Source organism: Castanea sativa, chromosome 9, assembly GCF_040712315.1.
Source record: "Castanea sativa cultivar Marrone di Chiusa Pesio chromosome 9, ASM4071231v1".
NCBI lineage: Eukaryota > Viridiplantae > Streptophyta > Magnoliopsida > Fagales > Fagaceae > Castanea > Castanea sativa.
The window spans coordinates 38,700,467-38,712,075 of NC_134021.1; the positions used below are offsets into that span (position 1 = coordinate 38,700,467).

The following is an 11,609-nucleotide window of genomic DNA, read 5'->3' on the forward strand; positions in this document are numbered from 1 at the left end:
AAAGACATTGGAATAATCTTAATAGAGCTATAATGAAGAAAATTTTCAAAATTTTTTTATTAAATTAGATTTGATTTTGTTTATAGAATGTCTGCAAATCAAATAGAGATATATACAAAGATATTTTGATGCCTCTCTAGGTGGGTGATGTGTATTATTGCACGTGGATTAATTGTTACCAAAACGTATCTGATATCTCCTCATTTCCGTCACTCTCAAGTAAGACTACTACCTCCTCATTTCTGTGAATCTAGAGTTATGCCTCTCTAGGTGGGTGATGTGTATTATTGCACGTGGAATATTTAGTAATATTTCTAAACAGTTCAAAAATAAATAAATAAAGGATTAATTAGTGGATTGAGTCTCTGAAGATGAATATGACTACAGTTTCTTTGAATGTTCAAGGAATGCTTTACTGAAGTCAAAAACTTAAAATGGCAAAGTTTAACTTACTGGCTCAAATCCTTGTATGGTGAAAGGTCATCAGTTCAAAACCCCCGTCTACCATTCAACTGGATCATATTTTGAACCCTCCACCTGTACTTGGTCAACTCAAAAACAAGTAAGCAATCCATTCCATCTTTCTTTTTATTTTGCCAAGAAATTCTTTACCATTCAACTGGATCATATTTTGAATCCTCCACCTGTTCTTGGTCAACTCAAAAACAAGCAATCCATTCCATCTTTTTTCTATTTTGCCAAGAAATTCTTTCTTATCTTCTAGCCGTTCCCCGTGCAGAAAAACCGAGGACATAGGAGTTTTGTGGAAAGAGACAACCCCAGAAAAACCCAAAAGGAGACGACATGGGAGTTTTGTGAAAAAAATTAACCCCAGATAAACCCAAAGATGAGGCCTGCATGCTATGCTACCAAGCTCATACACACACTGGTTTACAGTATTCTGTCACACATTATATCAATCATAGGTAGAATGTCATTGCATCGCGCGGTTGATATTGTGCATATGAAACATCAAACATCAAACAGCGAATGGCGGATGATATTCAGAAGGAGAAAAAAGTGTGCTATTTGGCATGAAGAGAACAAAATCATTTCACTATTATTTTATTTATAATGTTTTACATCAGTTACTACCTCACAACTCTCTTTTTCAGACTACAACACAGCACAGAAAATACAATTCTACAAACAAAAAAAAACTGTACAGATAGAGCTTCCTTCAAGGGATTGCTTAAGAGAAATTTTCTTTAAACCTGGACCCCTATTCTCTGAGCAACCTGCATCAGAAAATATAAATAAGAACATAAACTCACTTTAGAAATGCAATAACTTGATCAGGTAATTGTTTAGAGAAGTCTGAAGTGTGGTTTAACTAAAATCCATATAAGGAAACAGCAATGACAAACAATGTGATTAACAATAAATGGTGATGGAATTGATATGGATAGTTTGTTTACAAGGAAGGATGCAACAAAACATTATACATTAAGCCTTAAAGCAATAACAAGAAGCACGCAAATCCCAGAAACAGACAGAACACACGCAGTTATTCTGGTCCTCAGATGTTCTAAAACTTTTCTGACCTCACCTGAAACAAAAGAGGCCTTGATTTTAAGAAATTTTGAGTTGGCATGACACTATACATCTAACATTGACGGATTGAACTGCAGATTTGATATATTTCTATGATTTATGCTTGTCACAGTATCAATGTTAATGCATAACTTGTAAAGTGGCCAAATCACTTGCATAAAAGTTTTAAAATTTTGCTCTTTACATTTGAAAAACAGATAACTTCGATTAAACTAGATATGTAACTGATTCCCTTGGGGGGGCCCGCAAGGGGGGGGGGGGGGTGTGTTGTTTGTGGAAAAAAAAATGCGACTGATACCTAATAAGAAAATGCATTGTGAAAACTGATTTTGATGCTGTGATGCCTATACTCCAGGCAAATCTACTTGGTTACTGCATTTATCAACCATTTCCAATTGAAGGAGAGGGCATTTCCTCAAAAGCCACGAAAAGGCATGTTAAATAATTACCTTTTCTTATTAAAAACATAAAAAAATTTCTTCTTTACAATTTAATAGTCATTCACACCCTTCTCTTCTTTCTTATTTACCTCTAAAATGAAGATAAGCTTTGAAAGATAACGAAGGAAGCTAATATTGAGAATTTTTAAAATTAAATATTATCATAGGGTGTATTTGAGGAAACTTCAAAAATCAACAGACAAAGGTCTTTTAACATCCTCACACACTGACACATAGCTCTTTACTTCAAAAGACAGTTGCAAGAATCATTAAAAGAAGTAGCTAGAAGAATATGAACCAGAGATATAACCACTATGTTCTCTTCCTGAAGTTATATATCGTAACATAAAAAATTACATGGCAAAAACACTCATCCAAGTAATTCCCAGGAAAATAAGAGATGTGGATGATGACCTACCTCCTTAAAAGAGTGAACTTCACTTCCCCAAAGCCAAGCATCACAGCCTGCATCTCTAGCACCCCATATATCATTCCTACGGTCATCCCCTACATGTACAGCATCCTCGGGCTTTACTCCCAATAAATCACAAGCTTTTAGAAATATTGTTGGATTTGGCTTCTCTGCTTCAACCTGTTTAAGGAAGAGAGAATCATAGTCAAGACCATAGATAGTAGAGGAAAACAAATTGTTCATAAGAAAAGTTCACCATTAGATTGCCAATACAATTATGATATATGTATGACGTTATTTCTTGAAGTTTAAATGACTTCATTGAATGTAATACGGATCAGTGTACATATGCATGTGTATACATATCAGAAAGATAAACCTCATACACATGCCGCTAGCCATCCCATTGTGTATATGAAAGGGGGTAATAAATAAAATAAAATAAAACTATATATAATGAAGAAATCAATGGACATACTTCAGCTGAAACTGCCACAGCATCAAACCAATGGTCACAGTTTAGAGACCGCATTAAAGGTCTTAACCGAGTGTCAAAATTTGACACAACACCCAACTTCACACCTGCTTTCCTAAGAGCTTTAAATACATTCTCAGCATCAGGATCACAGAGGTGCCAAGCCTATGGAAAGAAAATTGGAGAAAGAATTATAACTACATAAGTTTAAAACTCAAAGCATGCAATTTGTAAAAGCTAATTTAGAAATAACCCAACCTTGTTAGTGCTATAGTAGTTGTAAAGTTCTTCAAAGTACTGAGAATCTGAACAGCCGGTGGAGCAACTGACTATATATTGCCAGAAAGGCCTTGCATCATTGACATATCTGCAATTGTAGAAAAACAATAACATTATTGATTAAGTTAAGAGATCCTCAACAAACATGACAGAAAAATTGCTACCTGTTGCAGTTCTGGCAATGGGAATGTGAAGGATATCATTCTTAATAATGTTTAATTTTACTCATTTAAAAACTAAGGGCTTAAGAAATGATAACAGGTAGAAGTGTGTCCATTGCCACTGTTTAAGAACCCAAAAACATGGCATGTAGGAAACAGACTTTACATTGGACCCTTTAAAGATAATAAGCAAGAAAATAGGTTGACCTTAACAAGGTCACAAAATCTAGATACAGTCATGGACAAATCCTCTGGTGATATTTTGAAGTGTTCATACACATAAGTGAATTACCAAGATGATAAAATTTTGTAAACAAAACTATATGAAAATTAGGCTGACCTACTAAATTACTGCATTTAAAGAGTCCATTCAAACCAATCACGAGAAAAAGATAAGTTTAAAATCAAAAGATATACACTTTTTAAAAATAAAAAATTTCTTCGTCATTCTATTCTATCCAAAATTATACTTTGTCACCTTAATTAATGTGTCTTTTTCACCAGCGCATTAATCCCTCTACCGTTTTTGGATGTAGTACATGATCATCTTTTTAATTCCAGAGATTATTTATTAAATTTTTTAGAGTTGATTTAGTTTCATCTTAACCACTGAGAAAATATAGAAAAAGATGAAAGACAAGTGCATAAACTTGAATAAGTTTCGTAAACTTTCCTTTCTAATGTGTGGGAAAGCAAGCAATGAGCCACTTTTCCTTTTTCATGTTATCTTCTTTTTTTTTCAAACCCCCCCCCCCCCCCTTTCAAAAAAAAAAAAACCGTCTCCATGAGAGAGAGAGATGAGGTCAGAAACAATAAATTTGATTTTGAATTGGAGACAGCTCAGCTGATCTACCTAAGTAATAGAATCTCTAATTCTAGGTTTGGAGGGGGGATGGGAGGAGAGGAGAGGGGCTGGATGGGTGGCCGAGATATAATTTTCTGGCTACCCTTCGCCTCTCCTCTCCCCTCATATATCTTTTTTCCCAACATATCCTAAGTTTGGTTTTGCAAACTCCAGGACCAAAAATTAAATTATGCGGACTCAACCTTCTAAAACTGAGATATCCAATTCTTGATTGTCTCAAAAACATAATCTATCTCAGCATTAAGTGTCCAGATCAGATCATTGTTGCAATAACAATATTTTGGCCACAATACGGCTTCAATGATCTTGGCTTTCTTAAATCAGTGGCTGGTATGCTTATAGATCCAACTCATATCACTGTAAGAGCTGACACAGATAAATCAGCATGCTTTGAAAGGAGGACAACACAATTTTAACCCATATGTCATTAGTAACTTACTACTGAAGTAAAACAACAATCAGCAATGAAATTACTAAATTGGTCCCACACCCTAGACCAATATTTAAAAATATCTTGCTTATGTGCTAGACATAAACTGGTCCTGTTCCCTCATGGTGACTGTAATTTCAAAAAAATATAATACAAATCGGAAAACAGTTCAGAACTCCAGAACAGTAACCCTCTCAAGTCAGAACTGAAAGACATAACACCAACCCATTAATTACAAACGGGTTGATAAGGAAAGCTTTAGCATGGCACTTGGTGACTTTAGCAACATATGTCGGCAAAAAGTATCAACTCTCTTAAAGAAACAAAGTCATTTAGTACTGTTGTAAGAAAAAGAAAGCAGAATAAAGAAAACCGATTCCAAACAACAAATGCACATGACATCTTTCCTAACTTTTTTTCACAACCGTTGACATGACCTGGGGCATAATAACCGTGGTGTTAGTAATGGACTCAAGGTGACAATAAGGTGCTCCAAATTACTTGGTATTACATCAGCCGTTGTGAAAGATGTTGTGTTCTTACTTCTTGACTTACTTGATTCCAAATTACTTTCCAGCATATTTGCACCTCTTTTGCAAAATTTTGAAATATGAGACAAAATATATATAATAAACTACCAAAAAAAGAAAAAGAAAACAACAACAAAGGGAAAAGATTAAGAAAATAGGAAGTGATAACAACATAATTGATTACTAACATATAATCCAAAAAAATTGGAAATGGAGAAAAGAACTGGAACGGACCTGAGACGGGATCTACCCCAAGGCTGCCCATATGCCCTTCTGTATCTGTTCAATATCTCATCCTCTGAGTACTTCACTCCATACTTCTCCCCAATCGTCCTATATATCTATAACAAACACAAACACAAACACAAACACAAACATAGAGAGTTGTCAAAATGAACAAGACAAAATTCATGAATTTCAACTCCAAAAAACCATAAATTCTACTCAAAGATGGCACCAATAGAGATAAGAAAGAGAGAGAAGAAAAAATTGAAACTAAAAAAAAAACCCAAAAAGCCATTAATTCAATTTATTTAATACATTCATACATACTTTCAACCAGAAATCCATTAATGCCAAAAAAAAAGAAAAAAAAAATACTACCCAGATACCCAGAATTCCAACACATGCAGTGAGACCCTCTAAGCCAAACATGAAAAAAAATCACTTACATGAACACAACAACAACACACATGCAAAGATTTCTGAATTCTAACAGTACAATACAACCACTGAGAACCCAGAAATCCAATAATGCAAAAACACAGTACCCAGAATTCCAACACATGCAATCAGACCCACTAAGCCAAAAATCACATACAGACACAACAAAAAACATACATAGAAACATGTCTGAGAGAGAAAGAGAGAGAGAGACAGAGACCTGAGCCATGGGCTGAGAAGGAACAAGAAGAGTGCCAGCAGCGTCAACCAACAAGGCCTTGTGAGTGATCTCACCATACAAAGACCTTCTATAATCCTCATAGTCTTTCAGTCCCAACACACCCAACCCAACAGGCCTAGACTCTATCACCGCTGTTGAAGATGAACGCATTGCCCCCACTTTCCCAAACGCCCCTCCATTTTTAACAACTCTATGCTGCAGCAGCAGCGGCACCTTCGTTCTAGTCGCCATTAAAGCCATTTACTCTGTGTCTCATTTATGGTTGTCCTCTCTCTCTTTCTTTCTTTCTTTCTTTGTTTCTCTCAGTCAGTCAGTCATTTTGTTGATGAAAATAATGATTGTTACTTTGGTTGCTGTTTTGGAAATTAGAGGTGGGTTGCTAAGAATTTCATCACTTTGCCAAATGCGTGTGAGGATCCACAAGAAAGAGTGCCTGACTATGCATTATTATATAGAGATTCTGATTCTCGGGATGTGGCTGAAACGCCCCTGGGTTTCAGTATTATTACAATTTATAGCCCCACTTTTTTTTCCTATTTTCTTTTTTTCCCTCTTGGATAAATGAATGGATAAAAGTGACTTGGCTTGGCTCTCATAAAAAAACAAAAACAAAAACAAAAAAAGTTAAAAAAGAAAATAAAGAAAGAAAGAAAGAAAAAAAAAAAAGGACTTGGCTTGGCTCCCTTTAAAAAAAAAATTAAAAAAGGAAAGGAAGAAAAAAAAAACATTATTTGTATTTTTTGAAAATACATATAGGTGAAAAAATGTGTGAAAATACATATAATGTTATTTAAAAACTAAAAATTGTTGTTCAAAATCCTATACTAAACGGCCCCTAACTTTTTTTCCTTTTGAGGAAAAAAAGAGAGACTAACTTGGTAGTATATTGCTACTCTTTAAAAGTAGCACGGTATTTACTACTTAGTCCAATTTCATGACATGCTTCATGCTTTGTCAATTTATGGTGGAGTAATGTTACTTTTATTGAAAATTTTCTTATTATGCATCAATATAAAATTGGATGTGTCTTTAAATTTTTTAATTAAACTCACTTACCTCCCTTCTAAAAAAAAACAAAAAAATTAAACTCACTATCATATTTTGAAAATAGAATCCTCATTGGAAGACATTTAATTTAGTTTTGAGTTAAATATTACAAATTAAAAAATGTATCCAACTATTTATTCTAGTGTCATACTAATTTATAAGAGTATTAAATAAGTTTAAAAGTATTTAATGTCACGTCATTTTATATTTTAAATAGAATCATTTTAGGAATAATATTCTTCTAACAAAAATTAGGGATATTACGATTTTTATTATATAAGTCTTACAAATATGTCACCAATTGTTGAAAAGTAATTCTGTTATTTATTCATTACGTTATTGAGATGAAACTAACCATATTTGTTAATTTATCAACTTAAACAAATTAGAAAAAATCAGATTTATTAAAATATATCAATTTTAATAATTTTATAGTAAAAATTTATAATAAATTTAACATTTTATTTTTAGGTAAATAGTGAAAATGATTCTCTCCACCTAGTTCTTCCAAATAAATTGCTTGAAATTCGGTAAACCATAAATGCTCCTTAAAAAGGAAAGTGCTTGGTAAACTCATAAAGTCTTTATACAAACGTAGATATCAAGAAATAGGGAACGTGCGAAAAAGTCAGGCTATCAATTCTCATGTCCAATAAAAAGTCACGCTCTCCTTGCATAGCAATTTACAAAAGATTGACGAGGAATGATGTGGAAATTGCTTTGCTAATATTTTAAGATTTAACTTTGTATCAAGTTTCAAATTTAAATTTAGGGAAGAAGCTAGTTGCTGATACTTGATAGTATTAGTATGCGTCTATTGGACATGAGATTTGAACATTTTGGGTGTTGGATGGGAATACTAAGGGACAAAAAAAATTTTAATTAATATATATTTTTTCCTTTCAACTAATAACTGTTCGGAGAATTAGTTAATACCGTTGAGCATACTTGTCAAAACATGATTTGTAATTTTGCATTGCGTATCAATTTTACATTTTGTTATATTATGTATTATATCGTATTATCTAGGGTAAGATACATAAATACTTTATAAAAATTATAAATTTTTTTAAGTATACATACTTAAAAGGGTATTTTTGTTATAAACTTAAAACATATTTAATTAATAACTAACATAATAATCATGTATACAATAATATATAATAAAGCTAACTAAGTATCAAATTACTTCCACAACCAAATTGGTCAAATTCAAAAACAATATACATTATAATAACTAAGATGATATTTTCTTCTCATCACTTTCATCGTCTTGCCTAACCAATTTCATCCTCATAATTCAAGTTACTGGTATCTTTATTTTCGGCATGTTGCAAACTCAATTTCATCATTACATCTTTTTCATGTCTATATATTTTTTTTATTATCTCCAAAAATGAAACTTAAAAGATTGTTATTTTGCCATTTTTATTATATATGTCATTCGAGTTATTCTAGTATCACAACTAATTACACACTTATTTTCACAACTATTTTATGTGATAGGCTATGACTGACTATTTAATTATCACTTTCACATAAACTCATTGTTTTTTTTTCCACCACTCACAGTCATTCATATTGAATAGTTGTGAAAATAGATGTGAAATTGATTGTATTCCTATCATTTTGCAACATAAAAACCAACAATCTTATCCTGAAATTTAACCTTGCCATGAAGAATACAGTCATCATTTCATTATTTTGCGAGATTATTAGAATCCGATTTAAAATAATCACATTCATATCATACATGCTTTCATGCATGACACAACGATCCCATTGGTAATTAATGAAAGTTTGTTGACAAAGCAACCATTTATTTTGCAACCATTGTTAAAAGTGCAGTAAAGACATCGAACCTTTCTAACCTATTAGGCTATTATCAAAAAGGAAAAAAGGAAAAGGCATTGCATCAGTTGAAGGAGGAAGGTTCAACCGTTCAAGTTGATTTTTGACATTATGCAAAGAATGAAGAGGATAAAGCGTGAAACAATTTTGAATTGACAACTATCCTTGACAATTCCCCCTCAAAAAAAAACAATCTATCCATGACACTTAGTGCAACTATTGTTATGATCGACTCATTTATCTTTCTATGACTTTTGCGGCACAATCACTATGCTCCAACGGGTGTAGTAAATTGTGCACGTCAAAGATTTGGAGATACATGTATATCTTTTTTTGACGAATGAGATACATGTATATCTATGACACGTAGTGTGACTTTAGATTGGAATGAAAAATTAAAATTATTTTACTATTCAATTTATTTTCGTTGCTATTCATGAACTGACTGCATTTTTTAATACTATTTATAGGTCTCATTATACTATTTTAACTAACTTTTACTTTTATCTTCAGTACTTTCGGCAATAAGTTTTTAATTTCAGCAAAATAAGCAGTATCCAAACACACCCTAGTGTGCATTTGGCTCCAGTTTAAAAAGCCAGTTTATTTTATTATTCAACTTATTTTTGCTATTATTTATGGGTCCTACTGCACTTTTGATATTATTCATGGGTCATACTGTACTGTTTCAGCTAACTTTTATCTTTATCTATCGCATTTTCAACAAAAAGTTTTTAATTTCAATAAAATAAGCAAATTTCAAACAGACCAGTACTCCAAAACAATTTTATCATCAAACACATTAAAGTTGTGTTTAGCATTGGCTTAAAAAGCCAATTATTTTTACTATTTAACTTATTTTTACTATTCAACTTATTTTTGCTATTATTCATGAGTCTCATTACATTTTTTGGTACTATTCATGAGTTCTACTGTACTATTTCAACTATCTTTTAGCTTTATTTACAATACTTTCAGAAAAAAGTTTTCAGTTTCAACTAAATAAGCTATTCTTAGACAGACTCTAAGTCACAACAATTATTAAATTTTTAAGAAACTACCACAACTCCCCCTTGTGTGATCAAGATATGACTTAAAATAGCTAGATATATCCGTCCATTTAAAAATTATTCAATTTTCATGTATGTTGGGTTAAAGTAATTTTTCAGTATGTTAGAATTACGGTGACTTGATATTTCTTTCTAAGTGGTTTTAGGACCACAAATTATTTCACATTTTTTTTGTCACAACTCTAACATAACATATTATAACTAGTTGTCTGTTACTTACACACGGACTTACTATTTTTTTTTTATTACTCACACTCTATCATGTCACATTTGTAATAAAGAAGTTATGTAATAGTTTATGATACTATATTTTTTCCATTTACTCATCTCACATAATAATAAATCTTACTAACTTTTTTCTTGAAATGAACCCTATTAATTAAATTCATGTTGCAATTCACCGATTGTATATATGAAAGGAGTGAATAGCACATCATTGCATCCAGAAGTACCTAATAAGTTTACAATGGGCCATGGGTGCATCAGTGCATGAGTTAATTGGAGAGAGCGAACGAAGTACCAATGTTTGGGCAAGAAAGAAAGTAAGAACAAACTTCTCAATTACAGGTTGTTATGAATTTTAGATTAGAATATTTTATTTTTCTTTTGATATATATGATAGGATTTAAATTTATGACGTTGATTGCATAATAATTATTCTTTAGTATCATGTCAAGAATCAATTGGTTTATTTTCAAAAAAGAAAAAAGAAAAAGAATCAATTGGTTTATTTTTCTTTGATATTAAAAAAACTTTACCAATTGAACTAAATGGAACCAACAATTTGGACAATTAAAAATTAAAATAATTATAGTTTTCAAAAATTGAGCTTTTATATTATTTGTATTTCATTTTACACAATATTTAATTTTAATAAAATATATATTTTAAAATAATTCTAGAAAACACTCATTAAAATTTCTTTTGTTAGGTAAACAGGGTGAGATGGCTGCAAGATTCGAATTCTACAAAAGAAGATGCTAGAACACAAGGTTATTCCTCAAACACATAAATACGAACGAACCCTAGTGCCCAGATTTAAGAGATGCTAAACAGCAAAAACACAAGGTTATTCTTCAAACACATAAATACTCAAATAATTACTAAGGAATTAATAACTAATAAATATGGATAAAATTTGCAAAAGCTAAATGCTTGTAAAAATTAATAAAAACCACCACATACCCTTGGTGCGATGGTCACTCCACAAGTATAAGTGTTTGTGGGATGTGGAGGGTAAGAGCCGAGGTTTAAGTTTCCAGGAGGGAGCTTCACACATATATACACTTAGATTAGGCTAAAGTAGAAATTCTATCTTGTATCAAAAAATTAATAAAACAACTTATTGAATAAAAATTAAACCTTTTCATTTGTAAAATTAACTCTGTATAATTAGTTTAATGGAGAAATAAGTGAAAGTCAAATTTTTTTTTTTTTTTGAGAATCAAGTGAAAGTCAAATTTAAGTATCACAATAATCCCTATATATTAAGAGGTTTCAAAAAGTTAGTTATGGCTTTAAAATATGTCAAAATACCCATAATCTAATTAGATAATCATTATTTTTTTAAAAAAATACGGTTAAAATTATA

The 11,609-nt window shown here is 31.6% G+C and overlaps 1 protein-coding gene across 1 annotated transcript; it reads right to left on the reverse strand.

Moving 5' to 3' along the window:
• Positions 1-1,035: 1,035 nt before the first annotated feature.
• On the reverse strand, positions 1,036-6,528 carry LOC142610553 (uncharacterized). The gene is made up of 6 exons (XM_075782390.1): positions 6,030-6,528; positions 5,381-5,487; positions 3,140-3,248; positions 2,885-3,046; positions 2,413-2,586; positions 1,036-1,238 (listed from the first exon to the last, which is right to left on the reverse strand). Exons 1-6 carry the CDS (start codon positions 6,288-6,290, stop codon positions 1,209-1,211), a joined length of 843 nt encoding a protein of 280 aa, XP_075638505.1. The 5' UTR covers positions 6,291-6,528; the 3' UTR covers positions 1,036-1,208.
• Between the last annotated feature and the right edge of the window lie 5,081 nt (positions 6,529-11,609).